Raw genomic sequence first — 22738 nt, forward strand, 5'->3', positions numbered from 1 at the left:
CTCTGGATGTAGTTATGGTCCAGGTGCTAGTGATGCTTTCCTGTATGTTGTGAAAGGAGCCCACTTGTGCTTGTGTTGTTCAGGACAGGGTTTATTGCTTGTGCCACAGGTTTCCTGGCGTGTTAGCTGTCATTCTTGCCTTGCAGGAGGTGATGATGTAGAGCACAAAGGGAAGCCCTCTGGTCTGGGGCCACAGCAAAGAGAAGGGAGCTGTCAGGCTGTCTCCCATCGTCCCTCCATTGCTCTTCTTGGTTGTGACACAGCAAAATTACTGATGGCACTCAGGAGAGGCCAAAAGTGTCCAAAAAAGGGAGGAGCAAGGGCTCGAGCCCTTCTGGATGGCTCTTCCTTCTTAACACTGCATCCCAATGACTGGTGCTTGTCACCCTTTTACTGACCACACCAAGAAGTCCAGGAGTTTTGCATGGGGGATGGATACAACCTGATTTGGTATTGCAGGTCACACGTGTAGCTGTTGTTTTTCCCTAAGAGGCTGCTGGGAGGGGGACGGAGAGGAGGGGGACAGTGTCACCACTGTGTCACCTGTAGAGATGTGCACAGACAGAGGGATAGCCCAGCTGGGTGATGTCCACCTCCATGGCCACGATCAACGTTAACTGTTTGGAGTCTTGGTGATGCTCCAGTCCATTTGGATATGCTGGAGCAGGTGTGGTCCTCCCATCCCAGACCCCTCTCCCAATGTGTTTAGGGAAACACTTACCTTTCTTTCCAAGGAGCACAGTCAAGGTGTCCCTGATAGAGCCGTATGCTCAGGCAGTTGCAGGCTGTGGGAGGCTGTCACCATGAACAGCAGCTGGCTGCAGGGCTCAGTGATATACTCTGAGCTTCATCTCAGGAAAGGCAAAGGGAGGTGCAGAGCAAGCAATCAATTCCCTGATGGGTCGGGCATTGCCCCCAGACCATCCTGCTGCTCTTGTGCTCCCAGCAGCCTTCCTAGCCTTTAACACAGGGCTCTGAGATATCAGCTTTGGGATTTCTGCAGGAAAACAGGGCCCCTCACTCATGAGCATCCATCAGTGGGATGGAAAAAATAGTCCCAAGAGGCATAGGTCCCTTCCCCTGGTCTTCAGTGATGAAGACATATTGTCTGTGTCTTGTGGAGTCACGTCTTCATAGGCGCAAAGCACTGTTAGGAGCATTTCCTCTGCAGTGGCATTCCTTGCTCAGAAGGTTTATCTGTTGGAGCAAACGTTGTTAAGAGATGATGACACGTGAGATGACACAGCTACCAGAAGGGAGAATCCAGTAATGCTTCTACTGAAGGTAGGTGAGCAAGCAGAGCAGAGCCGGTCCTTCCCCTGCAGGGCTCCTTAAGTAGGTATGTGCTTGTCTACGCCGCACGTCCCATCAGCGGAGGACAGGCGTGGGGACGGGGATGAGGGAAGAGTCAAATAGCAGCGGGGCACAGAGCAAGGAGCCTGGTTGGGAACCAGACAAACCACGGGGCTGGAAGCAGTGCCGGTGCGAGGGCAACCAGGAGCTGAATGAGGCTACCATGGAGCATGGCGCACGGGAGCCCCACGCGCTCTCCATGGCACGTGCGCTCCGTGAAGCAATGCCCCGAGGGTACAAAGTTCGTCAAACTTTATTGATACACTGCACAATCACAACCATCTCTTATTCTTGCCGAATTAGAAAAGGTTACAACTACAATGTAACATGCACAAATCTCAGGTAGTATAGCCACCCTTGGAATACAATGATCGACGGAAACTTGAAGACCGCGCGCCGGCGGGGCGAGCAGGCGGGGAGTGGCGGTGGCACGAGGCTCTGCCACCCACCCGCACAGCACTGCCGCGGCCTCGGACAGCCAACACGTTCCTCACAACTGCACGTTACATGGCACGAGAAAGTCGAACGCCGTCCCGAAGGAGGAGGACAAGGAAGCCAGCCCAAACCGACCCGGGGAGAGAGAAGAGTGGGGAGCGCGGGGCGGCCCCGAGGCCATTGTGTGTGACCTCGGGGCATCTGCTAGTCGTCATGTCTTGTCTCTGCAATGCCACGGCCTTTGGCCTCGTGTCAGGGGCTGGTTTGGTGTTTCTTCTGCAGGGAGAGAGAAATAGGGCACCGGAGTAGTGTGCCAAGCAAGGGCTGTGCACCAGCTGGGGGGCGTTGAAGTGGGGCAGGGAGGTGGCATTGGGGTGACACTGCCAAGCGTCTCCCATGCCCCAGGAATGCATCTGAAAGCCCCAGAAGCAAAGATGAGTCGGGGGCCACCCGCTGACACCATCCTTTGCCAAGCGTGGTTGTGAGCATTGCAGGGCACTCAGCCCATCAGGATGTCCCACGCAGTTTTGGAGAGCTGGGAGATGGAGCTGCCAGGTAGGACTCGGGGGGGGTTATGTCTGTTTGCAGTTGATGCGTCACTGCGATGGTGGGATCACATTTGCATGCTTCTGCCTTGCTTCTGGGTGGAGAGGGGCCGTTTGCTCTGTGGATCAAGCAGTTGGGATGGGGGGGCTCAGAGCAGGAACATGGGGAAGGATGTGTGGGCCACTGTGCCCCCCTCGCGATGGTGCCACTCGCCTCCACAGAGATGCACACAGATGGGATCGGAATGCTGCTCATGCCTCCTTCCCGGGATGCTGGTGGGAATGCAGGACCAGCTCACTGCTCACCGTGCCACATCCCTGCCCGTCAGGTAAGCTGGTGTGCCTGGTCATTGCTGGAGTGATGCCCCCGGGCCGTGTGGGTTTTGTCACTGTCAGTGTCCCATCTGTGGGGTCAGAAGCATCCCTGCAGGTTTTTGTAGCTGCTGCTGCTTTTGTGGCAGCGTTGTACGTGTGCTTGTTTGTGCAATGCCCAGGAGGCCCATAAGAGACAAGGGATGAGGCGAGGGCACTGCCACAGTGAGGACAGGGCGGTGGCACATTGCGGGGTCTGTGCCAGGGTTTTCTCTCTTTCCTGTAGGATGGAAAACAGGGCAGCAGCAGAATTTGTATGGGGAAAGATACACAGCATCAGCTCTCAAGTCATCTTGCTTTTGGAGGGAGAAAGAAGGTGGAAGGGTGGGGAGACATCAGTTCCCCAGGGACACAAGGTCATGGTGGGGGGGGACATCGTGTGCTTCCTTGGTGTGCTACCATCGCGTTTTGTCCCTTTGTTGCTGGCACTTTGTCCAGTGCCATGTGGGACTTCTCTGGAGCTGAGTAGGAGGTTCTGTCCCTGGAGCACAAACACAAAGCTTCCCATCCTTGCCCCAGAGCAGAAGGAAGGATTGAGGTTACCCTACATGCAAGGAGCATTGCAGCACTGTGGGCCATGGGCTGGGAGCCAACACAGCCCCATTGAGGTGACCATTGCCGGGCAGCTGGAGGAAGCAAAGAGAAGGTTCTGACTGCATATGTTCTGGTGTCAATGGAGCCTCTCAGCAAGCAGCAAGCTGGAGGCACCAGAGCATCCTTGTCCTTTTTGTGTAGGTGTAGCAAATTGACGGCCATTATTTTTCCAGTGGAGCCTGAGCTGTCTCCAAATGGTCGAACACCACTGCTCGGGCAGGCAGAAGTATTTGCCTGAACAGTGTGGGAAGAGCCCTTGGGGAGAAGTGAAGCACCCAGAAGATGGAACTCTGTGGTCCCACCCCTCCTGGCACACAGGGGTGGCAGCAGGCATGTTGGAGCTGCAGCTGGGGCTGTGCTTGCTGCCTGGTGCTTGCCTTTGTTGGTTAGTGCCTCCTCCTAGTGCCAGTGCTGCAGTGCTTTAGTTGTTAGATTGAGCAAGGAGCTGGAAATCCAGTGAGCATCTCACGTAGGGACACATCCTTGGGCACAGGGCAGAGGGGCTGTGGTGCAGAAGGGAAGCAGCGGGGGATGGAGAAGCGAGGAGATGGTCTGGGAGGAGCTTTGGTGGTGAGAGATCACATTCAGGACGGAGACGGTGCAAGGCAGATGCAGGGCTTCAACTTCAGGGTCTGTTTGGGCGTAGGTGTCTCAATGTGACGACGAGATGGACGTCCCCAGCGACTGCTCCGGGTGGCCCCCACCCACCACACCCGTGTCCAACACGGTGTCACCAAGACGCCTGCCAGGTGTCAGCAGGGAACCCCATCCACGCTGGACCCCATCCGCGGGGCACATCGCCCGCAGCCGACTCGATGCAAGGAGGGACAGGGCGGCAGACAAGGCTCGGTGCAGCATTGCCCTTCGATGGGCAGGCGACGGTGGCGGGTGACAGTCTGGTGGCACGTGGTGGGGTCTGTACAGCGTAACTGGCGGCGAGAATGATCCCGGCAGGTGGGAGACGCGGCCGTCCTCGGCCCTTTGGCGCCGCTCCCCGTCCTCCGGCGTTGTGCCCGTCTGACGGAGAGGAGTCCCCGGGCGGCCGTCCCGGGACCCTCCACTCCCTTATCAAAAGTCGAGGAGGAGGCGAGCGAGGAGGGTGGCCCAGAGGCAGAGGCCAGCGGCTGCCCGGGAGGCTGCATTGCCACTGTCGTGCACCGCTCCGGGCCCTGCATGGGGGGCAGAAGAGGAAGCAGAGGCACAGCGTTAAAGGCAGTGATGAAAGGATGAGATCACGCTGTCATGCAAACAGAAGCCCTCTCCCTGTTGTCCCCTTGCATTCCCCTCTCCCCCCTTGGCAGGTCGGCAGCAGTGAGACAAGTCCCCAGTTTGGGGACACAGGCGACATTTGGGGTACCTACCGTACAGGATGATGCTGGCATTGGTGTTGCCCAACTTGTTTGTGGCCACACACGTGTAGTTGCCATAGTCCTTCTCCGACACATTGAAGAAGGTCAGCGTCGAGAGGCGGCCCTTGCTCTCGATCCGCACGCCCTCCAGCCCATTTGCTAACCTGCACAGAGGGTTGTAGATGCTGCTGCTCAGAGTCTCACATGGGTCAAGAATCCAACATGGCCCCAGACACCCCCTCCCTGCCCCCCACAGCCATATGAGGTCCACCCTTCACCCCACTGTGCCACCCAGGAGCACCTCACCCCATCTCCAGTCCTATCTCCCTCCTTGGGTTGTCCCTGGGATATCACCCAAACGCTCTATCCATGAAGGGAAAGATCCCCATGAGGTCTTGGATCCTCCGTAACAGGAAGACCCTGGCCTCCCTCCAAGCTGATCCCTTGGCTGCCTCCATCCCGCCCCGCATCCTCCATGCACCCGCACCTGGTGTCCTCCTTGAACCACTGAAACTCTGCCACGGGGACAGCCGAGGCCTCGCACTGCAGGATGCCCTTCTGGCCCACTGAGGCGCCTGTGTTCTTGGCATTGGAGATGTACGGCGGGTCTGTGGGGATGCCATGCCATGTCATGTCCCTAGGATGGACCACATGCCCACCCCACCACCACATACCCACCAGGGATCCCATTCCACGCACTTACAGTTGACAGTGACTTTGACTTTCCGGACATCTGGGACGGCCACATCATTGACAGCACTGCACTCATACTCGCCCGACTGCTCCCGTGTGATGCCCGTGATCTCCAGGTACTCATCCTCACTCACAAAGCCTTGCCCTGTGATAAAATGGGGCACCATCACCAACAGCTCCCAGCGTTCTGCTGGACCTCCAGCCGCCTCCAAACCAACCTACATATAAATCCCCCCACACCTCTGCCACCCCCAGTCCCTTTGCCAAGCTGGCATCTCCTGCACCCAGCACCCAGCACAGGCAGGTCCCCAGGCTGCACATCTCCTCTCACCTTTCCCAGAGAGATGCCGCCACGTGACAGTGGGCTCCGGCCTCCCAAAGGCCAAGCACATGAGGGTCACACTGCTGCCTTCGTTCACGGTGATGTCTGATGAGATGTTGACAATCTGAGGGGGGACTGCAGGACACAACAACAAAGGGACCATCAGCACACATGGGGACCTACCAACATTCCCAGCCCTTTCCCCACCACCGGCCCTGCTCTGATGTCACTTAGTAACCTGCACAAAGCATGGCCCCATTGACCACATGCCAACCTAGAAAACCTGGACCAACCCCTACAACCTTCCAGAACAGAAATTGCACCTGACAACCCCCATACAGGCTCCTCAAGACACCGGAGTCTACCATACTTCCCCTCCAGCCACCAACCCTGCACCTGGAAAATGCCACCTGTAACTGGTATGGAGGGGTCTGCACACCCCAAAATACCCGCCCTGCTGCTTAGGGCAACCCATGATAACCAACTCATTATGACTGCCAACAGCTCTCATATCTTAGCATTTTTATTAAAGCTTTCTAAATTACTGATTGTCTGCTCCATTCAGTGCTGGCCATTGTGATTTATATTAGTCTATCCCCTGATACTCCATCTAATAAATAACTTGGCAATCTCCAAGCCCATAAATCCCCTTCCCCAGCAAAAAGCAATTAAAGCCCGTTTGCTGACGCCATTCACCGGTGCTCCAGGCCGTGGGGCTGCTGAATGCCACTCCCCAGAAGCTGATCCAACAATGGAAAGGGGCTCTCCCTCAACCAAAGCCCAGGCTGGCTATGCCATGCTTAATGCCCATGAGCCCTCCGTGGCCATGGCAGATGCGAGACCACAGCCCCACAGTGCCCAGCAGTGGGCATGAGTGCAAACGAATCTTGGCAGATCCCTCTGCTCCATCCTCCCTGTCGTGTTCCAGATAGAAAGTAAGGATCAAGAATCACAGAACCATAGAATTGTTCAGGTTGGAAAAGACCTTCCAGATCATCAAGTCCAACCTCAACCTAACCATACTACCTAAAGGATGGGGCACTCCAGGGAAGGGATAGGTGAGGGGGGCACAGAGGCTATGGCAATCTCTACTGGGGAGCTCTGCCTAAGCTGTGAATGCCAAGAAGCCTCCAAAAGGCACACATAAAGCCATTCAGCCAAGTGATGCTTTCAGGCAGATTTCACTCTCCACAAGGGCAATGGCAGAGCCAGTCCCACATCACCAACAACGCCACAAGACACAGCCCCTCTACATAAGGCATCCACCAGCAACACCGCTGGGTCCAGTCCTGCTGATGCTCAGCTACTGGCAGTTCCAGTTGCCTTGGCAGGGGTTAAAATTCAGCCTGAGAGCACCTTTTGCTCCTGGGGGGGCTCACAAAGGCTGGGCTTCCCCATGCGTGCGCTTGCAGCTCGCTCCCCAGCACAGCCCAATGGCAAGGGCGCTGCCGAGCCTCTGCCGCCTGATGGGCCCTGCGAGGCTGTAAATTTCCCAGCAACTTGACACTTTAATATAGAAGTACAGTCTGTTATAGCAGAGGGAGATTGTCTGAGTCCTTCAGGGGAGACTGGCAATCCAAAAATGAAAAGTGTGCAGCAGCAACTGGTGAAAAATGTAGTTAGCGCTGGGAGTGCGGGCGGCACGCTGCCACGGCTTGTCCCCAGCTGCTGCTCTGAGCAGCCCTGTGTGCTTGGAGCTCCTCTCACTCCTTGCACCGCCCTGGGATGATGTTCTCTGTAAAGCTGCTTGCACGACACGGGAACTGCAAAGCAACCAGGGCACGGAGCAGAGCTGCGCTGTGCCGTTCGTCTCTGGGTGCACTCACAGTCCTATGTTTATGCACTGCAATGCTGTCCCGACTCATCCATGCACCCCCTGTGTAAGGCGGACCACAGACAAGACACCCAGACTAAGTGGGGCTGGGAAGTGTGACCACATGGCCCCTTGCAGCACACTGATCCCATGGGATGCATAGGGGTGGGTGTCCCTCAGAGCACGGGGACGCCGCCGGCATCGATACCCGACTGCGACGGCAATCGTTGCCTATGAGGTTACAAGGACTGGCGGGAGGACATCCAAGGGACCTGATTGCATTTCTATAGATCCCACCAGCTGCTGGCTGCAGCCTCAAGGGCAAGCTGCCTTTGCCTTTGCTTTTACCCACAAGAAGGGCAGGAGGGAGCTGGGACTGCACAGGGACACAGCAGTCAGCAAACAGGACCCGAGAGCAAGGTAACGGGGATCAAACACAACAGTGGCCTAACAGTGACCTGCAGGGCCAGTCCTACTGCACAGCACAATGCAGGTAAGGCCACGGCACCCGCACAACCACACAGCATGAGATCACCACGGAGACAAAAAGCTCTCCTGTCCTCCCAGCACCCACACAGCCCCCACATCAGCTGGACTAACAGCACTGCTGTGGGTACGATCATTGCTATTCATTTACCTGCTGACAGCAAGCTATTTTTTGGCCATCTTTGATTTTTTGCAATAGTCACTGAGGGCCCTTTTGCTGTCCTACATCCCTTATGCAGCTAATATCCAACTTTATGACACTCCTGTCACTAAATATAGAACATAATAAACGATCCCAGGGCAAACCTGTTAGCAGTCAGAGAAGCAGCAAAACCGGGGCCGGCGTTCAGGCAGGGACATGGAGTGCCATCTCCTGACACACGTAATGCACTTTACTGCAGCTCACCTTGCCTTGCCTCGTTAGCCCAAACATAGCTCACAACACACCCATAATAAGATACTCAAGGGAAAACGGGTGAGATCGTCGAATCATGAAGCTGGAAAAGACCATTAAGATCATCAAGTCAACCCATCACCACCGTGTCCACTAAACCACCTCCCTCAATTCTTCAAGAGGCACAGGTGCTGCCCAAAATACACTGCCACTGGTACAAGACACAGCTTCTCAAAGAGGGCCACCAAAATACATTTCTGGCTGCAGCCACCCCGCCAAGGTCACACCAATGTGGATGCCAGCATGTGGCGAGCCTTGGGGAGCTACAGAGGTACAGCAAAACAGCACCACAGGAACTCTACCCCCTTATTAATAGTCTTGTTTTCTACTTAAAAGACCAGTACTAAGAGCAGATTGGATGCAAAGCAAATCCCATGGTCTCACCAGAGCAGTGCGTGGCCCGCGGAGGATTGCCTCCATCCCGTGTAATATTAATCAGGGGGAAGTTAATGCATAATGTTCGCCAGGCCAAAAAAATACATTTGGGCTGTAATTTCTTGTTTGTTCGGAAAGCGGGCGAGAGAAATTGAATGTGAAAGTGATGCCACTAAATTCAATAACAATAAGGCTGTGATTTATCTCCTTCCTTTACTGCTCGAGACCCGCGCTGCCCGACGCGCCGATTAATGTTTTACATCGGGTCCAGGAGGCGGCCGCACAGCGGTTCCTGCTGATGCCCTTGGGGGCTGCAAAACCCTGTGCCTCCCCTCGTCCCCATACCCTGCCAAACCCCAGGGCTGCCCCGATCCCCTGGGCCCAGCTTTGCTCCTTGCAAACTCCTTGCAAAATGGCTGGAGACGCTGCAAGACACCCAACTATGATGGGGGATGGCTGTTGCAAGGGGCATGGCCTTCCCCTGCTAATCTGTGCAGTGAGAGGCAGCTCTTCGGTAATTACTGCCTGCTTATTGACTCAAAGCGACGCAGAAGCATGCAAACAGACAGGAGCTGGCTTGGCTTTTGGCCACTCTGTATCCCAGATCCCCACCAGCAACGCTCGCTGCCCCAAGCTGACTATTTTTAGCTGTGAGATCATTAATGCCTCACGCACAGAGCAGAGAGGCTGAGCCACCAATGTCCCTCCGGATCATTAGCTCCTAAACCATGCAGAGAGACCTCCTCCTACACCTGGGAGAAGGTGGGATAAGATGGGTGCCTATGGGCTCTGCACACCACTGGGCATCCACGAACACCCTGCCCTATCTGCTGGCACAGCATGGGGCCACTTGGGTGTGCTTGGTGGCTTTTCTGCCCCAAAACAGCACTCCAAGAGGCGAGCTGACCTGCTTTACCCATGCAAAATGGCACAGGACACTGCTGCTCACTCTGTGCATCCCTCCTTCTGCTGGGTTCTCTCTAGAGCATCTTTTGGTGTGCCCTGGGCATGGACAGTCCTTCAGGGCAGCACCCTTCAACATAATCCAGATACAAAAAAACTCCATCTGGGTGTCCAACACCTGTTTGGATCTTCATGTTTTGGGTCCCCTCTTATACACAGCCCAGGACAGGGATGGTGTCTGCCTACAGCTGGCACCAGTGCTGCAACATGCAGTGATGCCAGATGTGGGCATCCTTGAATACAGCATACACATGCTTCCTGAGACCCCCATGTGCTGCCCTGATTACAAAAGCACCTCCTGCTCCTCCCCAGCCCCTCCTTTCCCTCTTTCCAGGGACAGATCCGGCAGGAGAGCTGCCGCCCTCTTTCATTAAATGTTAATGCTTTTATTTATTCGCCAGTATTTATGGACCTCTCATCTCTTCCCACTGCTATTCACATATCTCCCTCTCGTTACTGCCAGACGAGGATGGACAGTTGATCTGAAGCATCGAGATGCACACCTGGATGGCTTCCCAGACACCCTGCAGGGACAGAGTCCTTCTGGACAGCCCATCCAGCACACAGGGATGCAGACCCACCCATGCAGCCCACACAGGGCTGCCCACAAAGAGGGACCCCACATACATGCACCCAAAGTCCTGCCTTGCTCCCGGGAAGGGGGCATATTAAGGCTTTAACCAAAGTGCTGCTTGTTGACAGCCAGGATTACCACCTCTCATCAACCCCATTTTGATGAACCACGATGCTCGTCGGCATTGATTTTATCAACACTAAATTAAGCACATCTGACAGCTACGGGTTGGGCACCGGGATGGTCTTTGTCAAATTTCCCAGCCCAGAGAGCAGTACATCATGCTGTCACCGTGGGGAAATTTTCCCTTTCCCTTCTCCTACCCATAAATGCTGCCTTTCCAGTGCTTTCCCCCCAGTAAAGCACACCTCGCACGGTGCAGGCTGGGCAATCATCACAACCCACACGCTTCAAACAAATCATCTCCGCAGCGGAGATGAGATTTTCCTGCCCGGCTGATGCTCCCTCAGTGACCACATCTCTTCTCCTGCCTCTCTTTCTGAAAACAATCTGAGTGCAGCCACGGGGGAAGGGAGGTGGGGAGGGATGAAAACTGACCACAGGCAGCTATGGGGAATCACAGAATCATTACGGTTGGAAAAGACCACTAAGACCCATCCAACTGTCGAATCATCCCCACCATGCCACTAAGCCATGTCTCTCAGAGCCCCATCCAGATGCCTTCGGAGCCTGGAAGCATCACATGGCGTGTCTTGTATCTGCAGCTGCATCTCATGCCCCTACCTGCCCCTCTTCTGGAGGATGTGGACACCACCAACACTACGCATGGTCAGACCACGACACCTTCGAGATGCAGTCGCACTCAATGGGACAAAGCAATGGGATAAACACGCCATTAAAGACCCCATCACCAATGCAAAGCCACAATCCGGATGTAGCAGGGACCACGAGTGAACAAAAGGAGTACAAAATTAAAGCATGGGCATAGAGCTGCCTTCACCATGCAGCATCTCCCACCCGCACACCACGCACCCTTTCTCTCCACGTTTTCGCACGGAGACGGTGCAAGCAATAAAAACAAAACTCCGAGTGTTATACCTACTGTGTAACCACCTGTCAGTAAATTTATGAACAATTAGGAAGTGAAAGTGCTTCCCAGGGAGCTATTTGTGTGCGCGATAAAAACGTTCTTTCTGTTTGGGAATATAATGGGGAAACAACTTCTCCCGTCCTCCCCCCGCTCTGCCATGTTTTGCTTTTTGCTGTAATTAATCCAGCTGCTGATGCTCTTTTGTTCTGTCAGCTCCCGATGCCCGCAGCACATCCCGCTGCTCTGACCTGCTCACTGCCAGCTGCTTTTTGGGGCTTTCCCCTCCTTTTTTTAGGAGCCTGAGGATGCTTTCCCGTTGCCCCCCTATGGCTGAATGCCACAGCCTTCTCCCTACACCCAGATGGATTTCAGGCTGCTGTTCTCTCCCAGCCACTCTAAGGACGTTTTGCTCTCTCTTCAGCTCAAAAGCCTCAGGTTCCCAACACGTGCCACTGCAGCAGCGATTCCCCAGCATTCAGCATCTTCCCGTAACCCTTTGGTTGCTCCCCACACTGCTCTGCCCTTCATCCCCCTCCTACAACCACGCATGTGTGAGCTTTCCTGCTCCAACACCCAGACTGCCAATGCATTTGCAGACGCAAATTCACAAGCCCCCATGTCCTTAATCCCACTGAACAAGACCCAAACCCTCTGTACAGCTGAAATCCCACCTCCTCGAGGGCATCTCACAGTACCACCCTTGGCAATCCCATTGCCCATTTCCCTTCCCAGTGCAGCCATTCACACCGGGGTGGTGGGTCTCCCTGTGAGCCAGGCTCTTTCTCTTTCAACACTTCCCCCCCTCTTTATGCCTTCATTATTCTTTCATTTTTCTCCTTTGTTGCCTTCTGCTCTTTTTTTTCTGGGTGCGTTTCTGCATGCACACACTTCGTTCTCTCTTCCCTTTGTTGTACAAGTCTCCGGGCTTTCCTTCTCTCCTCTTTCCCCTCCAGTTGCCTTATTCTTCATTCATTTCTACCCTTCCTGACTTCTTCTGAGCTCTCCTCACCTTTGAATTCCAGTTGCTGCCGCACCTACCCTGTTTTGCCATCTACGGGCTCAAGCAGAGACATGAGCTCTTCTGAACTGGGGAGCACCAGCATCAGGTGAAGGCTCACACTCATCCATAGGGAAAGCATTTCCCCTCTGCAACAACACCTTTCTGCATGGTCCAGCAGCTCCTCTCCTGCTGCCACCACCCCTCTCCAGCCCCTACCTCCTGCAGCACGATGCTATCAATGAGACTCACTCCACATTTTGGCCACTTGCGAAGATTTCTACTTCCTTACACGGCGGTTTCCAAAGCCCTCCATACCCTGGAATGAAAAAGCAGCATCTCCCCCTTGTTCTCTCTAACAGTGCACGTGCCAATTGATTTTCCCCCTGCAGTTCCTCGCGGTTCATTTTTTCCCCTCTTGTGCCATCCAATGTGTCGTTCAATAAACCGCTCAGCAAACGGCCGAGGCTCCTTCCATCCTCACCCCCACCTGTGCAAATACCCCCAGAGAAGGAAATGTGAAACATTAGTTTAACCGCCATGGACATTTATGTGTTCTTGCCTTGTGCTCCTGCTGGGAAGACTTCTTTCCAGCCTAAGTGATTTTTTTCCCCTTTTCCTCTTAAAAGCCTTTTGATTTCTCTCTATTTTCCTGCACTCCATCCCCACTGCTACGAAGCCAAACTACGGAAGAGTTTTTCTGCTTAAAATCACCGTTCTGCTTTTCCCCACCAGGACAATTAACCCGGTGCAGCCGGAGCCGAACCTCCGAACACTCATCAACAAAGCACCAAACGAGACCCCAAGGAGTGATGGAGGGGAAGATGTGCTCGGATACGGAGTGTGTCCAAACTTTGCTGGTCCATTTGCTGGCCCACCCGATGAGCGGCTGCAGCACCGAGAGGAGAGAAAGGCAAACAGGGAGCCTCCTCTGCCCGCTGCTGGGCCACCTCGGCCTGAAAACTCAGCCAACACACATCACTTTTGGTGCACTTCTTCCAAAAATGCTGACAGAAGCTTGGGTAGGTATTGAGGACATGGGCTGAGCCTCTGAAAAGCTCGGGGTGAGGAGGGGAGCACCTCCTGGCACTCCCTCTCACTGCCAGAGCAGAGCCCACGGGCCCCATACCGTAATGAGAGGTGCATTTGGGATGGGTAGGAAAGGAACGGTTTGCTTTGCACACCAGGCATCGTCCAGCAAGACGGAGATGTGCCCCAAGCACAACGTGTGATCCATTCCTTGCAAGCTCTTGATCCCAGCACACCACACAATGCACCAGGAACCACTTTTGCACTGGACAAACAGCACCTGGACATTGCTAACCTGGACAAGCCTCCCTTTATCCTCCACTGGAGGGTGTTGGAAAGGTTCCTGTGGACCACCTCCATGGGCAGAGGGACCCCCAGGCTCCTTCTCAGGCATGCCCCAGCAGCAAGCACTTCAGCAGGCTCCGCTGTTCAGTCTCTCTCTCCATCATTATTGCCTTTTCTCTTAAGCAGACAAAAATAATAACCCATTAAGGAGCAAGCAAGCGGTCAGGCACTGGCACAGCTGCCCAGGGAAGTGGAGCAGTCACCATCCCTGGTGGTGGTGACCGTGGGGATGTGGCACTGAGGGACGTGGTCAGTGGGCACGGTGGGGGTTCTGACCTTCCTGATTCTGATTCTAAGCATCCCATATGCAGATAAAGCACCCAAGGACAGCAGCAAGCCTGCTGCAGAGGCCACATCCTGCCCTGCTCAGTCCCTTCTCCAGGCTGAGCTGCAGCAGCTGTACACCATGTGCACAGCCCTCATGCCAAACTCTCCTGCGCCCTAATAACAAGCAAAACCACTGACACTTGTGTGAAGCACTTTCTGCACGTACAGCATTTTATCAGCTCTACTACGACTGAGCTGCTCCCCTTGCTTTGCTATTTGCCACACAGCCTCCCGGTAAGGTTTTAATAAGTATCACAGTCTCAGCTCCTGCCTGGATATCAAAGGTAGCGCGATAAAAGCAAGTTTAAAAGCATCACTTGTGCAATTGGCGGTGGAGGGGGGGGGGGGGGGGGGGGGGGGGGACACAGCACAGCCTGTCTTAGGAGAGAACAGCTCAATGAGGCCGGCGTGGGGGGGTTGCCCTTTCAGAGAGTCGAGAAGCAGTCGGTTGTTATTGGGAAGAAGGAAAAAACAAAGACTCCATTTGCTTGAGAGACACTTGCTGAAGAGCTACGGCTGCTGTCGGTGCCACGTTGAGAGGCAGAGGGTGCAACTATTGACACAGGACGTGGTTCGGGGCACTGCCCTTATGGGGATTCTTGGGGTACTGCTGAAAAGAGATGCACACCCGGCGCTTTGCTGCCAAGAACAAAGGCTGTGGTCCTTCAGAAGCCATCCTGCCCACGGGGAGAGGAAAGCAGCAAAACGCCGAGACAGGAAAATGGATTGCACCGACCAGAAACTAACAGTAACGATGCAGACAGCTGGGAGAGGCTTTAATGAAAAATCTATGGTGAGCGGGATTAAGGCAGAACAGAGGAGGGTTCTCCAAATAAATCAGAAACAGAGGACGTCTGAAGAGTACAAAAGACCACTGTTGGGTAAGGATGGGCAGCGCTGGGGATCGCTGCTGAGATCTCTGCCAGCCGCAGCGCTCCGATCCCAAAGCAATGCCACGCTATGCAGAGCTGCTTTGGCACAAACACAGAGCAGCATCAGCCGGGAGGTGTTCAGAAATACCTACAAATGGGGCCATCCTCCCTGTCAGAAGATGTCCCCGAGGTCTCAGCCCAAACCCCGCTCTGCATTTCTCCAGACCTGATGCAAAACCATGGAAGAAAGTCCCGCATCGTGCCTGCAGGATGCTCTGCTGCATCAGTGGCACCACCCGACCATGCCTCGCTTCTGCAGCATCACTGTAACCTCTTGTTTAACTGCTCATTGCTTGGGAAGGGCTCCATCTCACCTCTGTCACCCAGTTTCTCATCACCTCCTCCCACCTCTTCCACCACCCGTGCTCCATCAGCACCTCTGCTGCCTCCTTCCCCTCATTCCCATCCCCAGCCTCCTCTCCCAGAAGGAAACCAGCCTCACTCCTTAAAATCTACAGCCTTAACTACAGCACTGACTCCAAGCTCTGCACTCAAGGCAGAAACACCCCCTGGCTGCTGCAGCAGCCCACGTCAAGGAAGCACAGCTATGTCCTGCCTGTTGCTCCTGGCACCAAAGCCATTTTTCAGGGTGATGCAGGGTGGTCTCCTGGCCCATCCTGGCACACTGCACCTCTGGAGACAGGGCTGTACGTGGGGACAGGAGGGCTCCCCAGCACCCATCACTCCAGAGCAGCCCGCCTTCTCATCTCCTGGCTACATTCATCAACAGTTCAATGCAGGCAAAAGTCTCCGCTTCCTCCTAATTGCTCTGACAGAGAAATTACAGCTCCTTTGGTGTCATTAGTGCCAGCAGAGCTGCTCTGCTATGCAGACTCCCCTCCCGCTCACCCCTACAAGCTCTGTTTGGGTTTCCTTGCTCCAGCAATGGAGGGAGCCCCCGGCCCAACAGCATCCTCATTTCAGGCTCTTTATGATAAGAGAGGGATTAGGCAGCTCATTCTCTCCTACACCGCATGAAATCCCAGCTCTCCCTGTGTTTGCAACCCTCCCCAAGCACCAAAACACCATGCACGTGCCCGTAAGCATCCGTCCTGTCGTCACGGGGAGAGAAAAAAAGGCTGCCTGGCCTCCCGCCATCCCCGCTCTTACAAAGTGCTGTTAACTGCTGTAATGAACCAATCCAAGAGACATATTAATAACGACACGAAGGGACACATTTACTGTTGATTGTGACTCGCTGGCAGATTTATCGCCGGGTTGCTAGGAGGGAAGGTCTGGCCCTGCAGTAGCGCAATTAAAACCAAATTGAACACAGGGACAAAGAATCAATAATCTATCTGGGCAACTTTTAGTTGTGCAAAATACAAATATAAATTAATTGACCTGAACACGGATGCTAACTGGTCCTTACTGCCTGCTCGTGTGGGGAGTGCCACCAGGACAGTGCCTGCTCTGCAGAGGGAGTCCTGAACCCATATTTGACACCGGGAGAGCTCTGACAAATATAAGGTGGTGGTCCCATCCCTGGTGAGCACATGGCTGCCAGGCAAGTGCTCTGGACGCGACCATCCCTTGCTTTGCCCCTCTGAGCCTGGAGATGCATTGCAGGCTGCTCTCCCCACGCTCCCCTCTGCTGCAGCACGCTCAAGCACCAGCACTTGGCACCAACATCTTTGTGGAATAAAAGGATTTTTGGCCTTGCTTTAATGAGATAAGATAATCGCACGGGGATTTTATGAGGCAAGATATTGGGTGTTAGGTGCTGGAGATTTATTACGAGCCAGAGCATGAAGAGGGGAAAAGAAGAGGAGGAGATGTAATCTCTCTTGCTCTCCTGCTAACGTGCTCATTTCAGGCTGTGTGCTCACGCAGCACACGGAAAAGCCTGTGCTCTATGGGCAGAGCCAGCTGCAGCCCTGCACGCTGCACAGCCTGGCCAGTCCTGGTGCCAACGACACCAAGAGCTCCACCAGAACCTCAGGGAAAGAACCCTTGGGGTGGTAGGAGCGAAGAGTGGGCTCTGCTGTGTGAGACCAAAGCCATCCATCCCAAACCTCTGCAGGGCGAGGGGCGAGGCGGGTGTCAGTCCATCAGGCGGAAAGAGCTCGGATACTTCACAGGTGTTGACTGGATGGATTAGCACTATTAGCGAGCAGACAGGATAAACAGATTAAACTTTGCAGATGGATGGCTGGTACACAAATCACTGAGGGGGGAGGACGGAATGCTCCGATATCTTTTGCTCCCTTCTTTCCAAGCTATGCCCTCCCCTCTCTGCATCACCGCCACCCCAGGACAGCCCAGCACGCACGGAGCAGAGCCTCACTGCAAACTCCTATGGAGATCTGGCAGCAAACAGGCACACAGCAGCCCACGGCAGCTGCAAGTCGCCCATCTCCCACGCCTGGCAGGAGAACTGACAGGCTGGGTGAGGTTTTCCCTGCTTTGATCGGTGGCCGTATCGAACCCTGCCTCTTCCAAATGAGAAGGATACATAAATATATACATATCCGTGTTGGGGGCTTCTCAGAGACATGTTGAGGCTGAGAAATTTTACAGATTTGCTCATTGCAAAATCAATACCCATCAGCTGTTTGAAATTAAAGGAAAGATTAGGTCCTGGTTTTATACACGCTTTATTGTATTCTGAGAGCTTTCTACTCAGCCAGATAAATCTTCTTTAAGAGGATTAGGAAACTTTCATTATCTTTATCTAACCTGAACTAACACTAACTCTGAAAAATTAATCTACAGACTGGACAAAAGCTGATAGCTGCTGCAAAGGAGCCAGGATCGGAGGCACCATCCACCAGAGCTGGAGAGCCCAGTGGTGACCTCCAGCAAACCAAGACCCCCCTGGAAATATCCCAGTGTGCTTTACAACTAGCTCAGCCCCAGCACTCTACGGGGTCATCTCACTGGTGGGCTTGAGCTTGGTTCCCACACACCATGCCTCCAAGTGGTCCTTGGTCTGCTTCCATTGGAAGCGTTTGCAGGTGGAAAGGTTGGGGAAGCAGCATGCATGCTAGGGGGGGCTAGGCAAGCTGGGAGGCCAACATCTGACCAAGGGAAAGACATTTTCAGTGCAAGAAAGGCCCCCAAATACCTCACTGCAGCCCATGCTGCTGTAGGCACCCTGATCTGCAAGCACCAAGAACCCCCCAGATAAAGAGAGTTGGGGATGCCAATTTTCAAACCAACATCAGCTGCTATGCCAACACACTCTCCTACGAAGCCCCATGACAAAAGATCATTGAAGCCCCCCACAAACACCATCTGCCATCTTTCCTACAGCCCTGTGCTCTTTGAGTCCATTTCTCTGTGCTCTTTGACTCCCTGTAATCTCTGAGTCCATTTCTCCACCACCTCTGACAGTGCCTTGCCTTCAGCCTTCCTGAAGCACCGTGCAAACAACTCCCCAGTGCAGCAAACCAAGCCACATGGTAAGAAAAGGGGGATGCCAGCCCCAGTTTCAGTTTCTAGGTGTTCTCCTCCCCATGCTACAACCACACAGCACAGCAAAGCATGGACACCCTGAGTTCATCTCCTCCCCAGCGTAGCAAACACTTGTACAGACCCCTGTCCCATGCCACTGACCACCCAAAGCAACAGATGTTAGCCTGATCCCAAACTCTCCATCACCAAGAGGGCCTCCAAACCCTTTGGCACTCTGGACGCTCTCCTTCAAGATTCAGTTCAAAACCAGCACCGTGAACGTTCGGACTCACCTTGCACGATGAGGTGGACGCGCGATGTTTTGGGGTGATTGTCTGTCTGCACGGAGCAGGTGTAGGGCCCCTCATCGTACACATCCACGTTGTGGATCTTGATACTGTACTGGGTTTTGGTGTTGGAGAGGATGACCACGCGGTTGTCTATAGACCACTTGTCATTGCCAGCATAAAGGATGGTGCTGCGGTTCAACCACGCTACCCGCGTCACCCTGTCATCCACGGTACACCTGCAAAAGAAGAGCAGAAGGGTCACCAACCCAGTGCCAACGCACACGTAGAGCACCCCAGCTCCCAAAAGTGGATGGGAGCAGCACCGCCGCCCTCCCATACCCTACAGCTGATACGGGGACCGCATGCCCCACTCACACCGTGCACACCAAGGCAGTACAACCCTTCCACCACCGCCTGCATTCCCCATCATGGCAAGATTCCTCCGAAAATGGCACTGCCTTTTTTCCTTTCCTTTTTTCCCCCACGGCTCTGGGGGAGGCGCAGATGAAAATCCCATTAGGTTTGACCTCCACACGCCGCAAAGGCTTCCCGCATCCCCCGCTCGCCCAGGATTGGAGATGAAGCTGTAAAATTTGCTGACAGTTTGGCTTGTCAGCACAGCCCTCGAGCCATCCCGGTGTGATATACACCGCCACGGCGGGGGAGAGCGGCCGGCACACACCGAGAGAGGAAGAAGAGAAAGAGCCAGAGACGTCGAGCCAGCACGCAGGAAGGGAAGGGAACATTTGGATAAGCAGCTGTAAATCCTCCAAGTGCCTTGAAAACACAACACAGTCATTTCAATTATTTATTTCCTGCCTGGCTCCCTCCCTCCACGAGAAGCACGAAGGCTGGGGAGCTCCGGTCCGCGGCGCTGACTTACGCTTGGCAAGGAAGAGCCGGGGAAAGGGAATAAAGAGAGGAATTAAAATGTTCCCCGAGAACGTGGCTTTTTCATTCCATTTGATAGATTTTCTCCATCTATTTACTCCTGGCCTTCGCTGCCTCGGCGGAACCCGCAGCCAAAGCACCGTGCGTTTGGGTAAATTAAGAGCTGAGCATTCCTCGGGAGCTTTGCCTTCCTCACCTGAGGACTGCGGTCGGAGAGCTCTGAAAGCAAACCAGAAAACAACCCCAGGCTCAAGTTCGTGCTGGCAGCAACTTAAGGCAAGGCACCGAAGTCAATCAGGCAGCTCTCACACGTCCCTTCCCACACGACAATAAATTCAGAGGTGGGCAGGAGGGCTGCCCCATCCCCACCACGCAGAGGGTTGGGTGCTATATGCCTCCCATGCCAGGCTTGCTGAACGTCGTCTCGATGCAGATAATTAATTGAGCAGAGAGATTGGGCAACGTGTGGTGTGTTTCGGGGTCCCCATAGGTCTTTGGTTTGGAGGAGTGAGCAATACATCCTCCTGCAAACAAGTCCCTTTCCCCATGTAGGAGCTGTACATCTGCACAAGAAGCACTGCACGCTGATGCCTGGAAAGCCCGATGGCTCTGGGGGCACTCCTGGAGCCCGAGCATCCTCACGCCACCACTGCCACAGAAATGCACACTGCAGGGCAGACGTCCTGCTTGTCCCATCACCAGGGAGGTGAGGTGGCCTCGTGCCAAGCGTAGGCATTGCCCTTTTTGGGAAGGAGAGTCCTCCCTCCATTCAAATTAACTGGGGGAGAGCTAAGCACAGCCTAGTTAAGTTCAGCCCTGGGGGATTCCAGTCTAGTGGACTATTACTGCTGTCTCACTTCATTATAATGAATAATAAAGAGATACTTACACACGGTTTCTGTAAATTATTCATTGCGTGCACTGAAAAATCAGGGCAGTAATATGTAAAACAGACAACTTGCATGTCTGCGCTCATATAAATATCCAGACTAAAGCCCTCCAAGGTACTCCCGGGTCCCCTCATTAGGGGTGAAGTACAAGGAGCAGGGTTTGAAGTGACAGGAAGATGCGCCTGTGCCGTCTCTGGGAATGTTCAAACACCACTCAGTGGCTGTGGCTCACATGAACTGGGGCTGTTTGGGGTGGGCACACAACCCCTGGCAGCCCAGGCTGCTCGTTTTGCATCTCCTGCCCGCATCCCGGGCTTGAAGGCAAACCTCCATCAGTCCCATAACACGGACAGATGTGCTCCTGTGGGCCGCAACGAGGACAGCATCCGCCTTCCTTACCCACAGCATTTGATGGAAAGGATCTCCATCAAAAAGACTCAAAGCGAACAGCATTGGGAAGCCGTTGTGCTTCAGCAATGCAGAGAGCCGACCCACGGAGCCTCCCCGCTTTGGGTGACAGCAAACACCAACACGCACCCCAGCACACACAGTGCCCTGCCAACTTCTTCATCAGGCTCAGAAAGCGATATCCATTAGCTGCTAAGCTGCCAGCACTCCCTCATCTCTGAGCCGCCTTTGCTACCTATTTCCAATTGACCAGGATTATGATAATGTCTCCAGTAAGCAAACAGGTAAAGAGACTTCTTCAAAGTGTTTAGATAAAGCAGACAAGCTCTGACAAAGCTGGATAATAAAGCGGGCCAGGAGGTTTTCCCTTGAAGGGATCTAATTAAGAACAAAGACAAACCCACATTAACAGTCTCCTGGAGGCACCATATCCATCTCCAGAAGAATCGCTCCGTTACGAGTCCGGAAGGGACAAAAGAAAATAAAGCATGTGTCAGGCAGGAGGGAAATAACCCCTTCCTGTCTCCATGGTTCACCTGGAGACAGCGAGGCAGGGGAAGCAGCTCTGGATGGAGATGCAAACATCAGTCCAAACCCACAGCCTCATCCCGGCTCCGTTCAGCAGCATTTCTTCATGCAGCACGATCTATTCTATCCTCTCCATGTCCACCCCGCTCAGATCACTGATTCCTTCGAGCAGAGATCTCTCACCACCTGTGGCACCCCACCGTGCCTGCTCTCCATCAGCCCATCCTGCTGGGGTGTGAGGGCAAGACCTGGATGCCACACTTGGCCTGAGCTCCATCCCTCCCTGCACACCACTGACAAACGTGGCCTCAAGAAGGGAACATTTGCCCAGCCCCATATTTATCCCTTTGCTCTGCAGAGGGATGGGAGCAGCTGTACCAGCACCAACACCCCATGAGAGTCGAGGGCAATGAACCCAAGCGTGGCAGAGTGGGAAGATGCATGAGGGAGGGACCTGGGGGCACCGATGCTCTGCTTCTTCCCCTCTAATTGCACCCATCCCTCATCTGTAAATGCTAATTCTGAAGTTTTCCGAGGAATTATTTCACTTAGTGTCAACAATACAAATAACTCCTCCGACGTGGCCTTTGTGTTTGGCAGCACTGTGTGACCATCCCCCTCCTCCCGCCCCTATTAGCTGGGACCCCCGCGTTGCTCCCATGGCAGGCGCCTGCCCAGCCTCATTAATGACACTGACAGCACTTTCCCTATGCACGGGACGTGAAATAACACCTGCTGCCTTCATTCCCAGCCTTCCCCTATGCACATCTCAGCCCTTCCCTGCAGTGGTAGCGGGGCCAAGCCTGGAGCTGCACATCTGCAAGCTGGGGCTGCCCCATGGTGAGGGAAACAACACACCAGGGGCAGCACGAGTCTTTCCAAGGAATAAACGACATGTGCAGAGTTAGGGGAGTAAAGCAAGGCTTCCAAACAGAGATCTGCGGGTGCAAAATAACCCAAGGGATGGATATCCCCATAACGCTGGGGCAGCACAGTCTTTTTGCAGCTGCAAAGCAGGGCTAAGGGAGAGCAGGAGCCTCAGGGGAGATGCTCGTCTGCGCATCGACCCGCAACCCTCTCACTTCCTTATGCAAACAAACAAATCCATTCTTTTAAATACTTTTACAGCCCTTCAACCCCAAGCCATTTTTCACTCCTGGAGGCTACACATCTCTTCCAAATGACAAATGGAGATGCCAGAATCGGTCGCAAACGCATCGGCTGACCCAGTTTTCTGAAGCTAAAATATTTGACCCAGATCAAGAGTGAGGGAGCAGCAGCTTGGAGCCGTGATGGAGCAGAGGACCCTGTCCTGAGGACATGGCC

At 54.1% G+C, this 22738-nt stretch overlaps 1 protein-coding gene across 7 annotated transcripts in view; it reads right to left on the minus strand.

The window, feature by feature from the left end:
* Positions 1-1588: 1588 nt before the first annotated feature.
* OPCML (opioid binding protein/cell adhesion molecule like) overlaps positions 1589-22738 on the minus strand; it is a 254693-nt gene continuing 233543 nt past the window's right edge. For all 7 annotated transcript variants that reach the window (XM_015297950.4, XM_046903727.1, XM_015297949.4 and 4 more), the window contains 6 exons: positions 18699-18931; positions 5673-5798; positions 5352-5486; positions 5136-5256; positions 4661-4812; positions 1589-4468 (listed from right to left, as the gene is read on the minus strand). In XM_015297950.4, coding sequence (XP_015153436.1) covers positions 4368-4468; positions 4661-4812; positions 5136-5256; positions 5352-5486; positions 5673-5798; positions 18699-18931 — 868 coding nt within the window. In that variant the 3' untranslated portion in view covers positions 1589-4367. The remainder of the gene's footprint in view (positions 4469-4660; positions 4813-5135; positions 5257-5351; positions 5487-5672; positions 5799-18698; positions 18932-22738) is intronic.

The sequence above is a fragment of the Gallus gallus genome, chromosome 24 (genome assembly GCF_016699485.2).
Source record: "Gallus gallus isolate bGalGal1 chromosome 24, bGalGal1.mat.broiler.GRCg7b, whole genome shotgun sequence".
Lineage (NCBI taxonomy): Eukaryota > Metazoa > Chordata > Aves > Galliformes > Phasianidae > Gallus > Gallus gallus.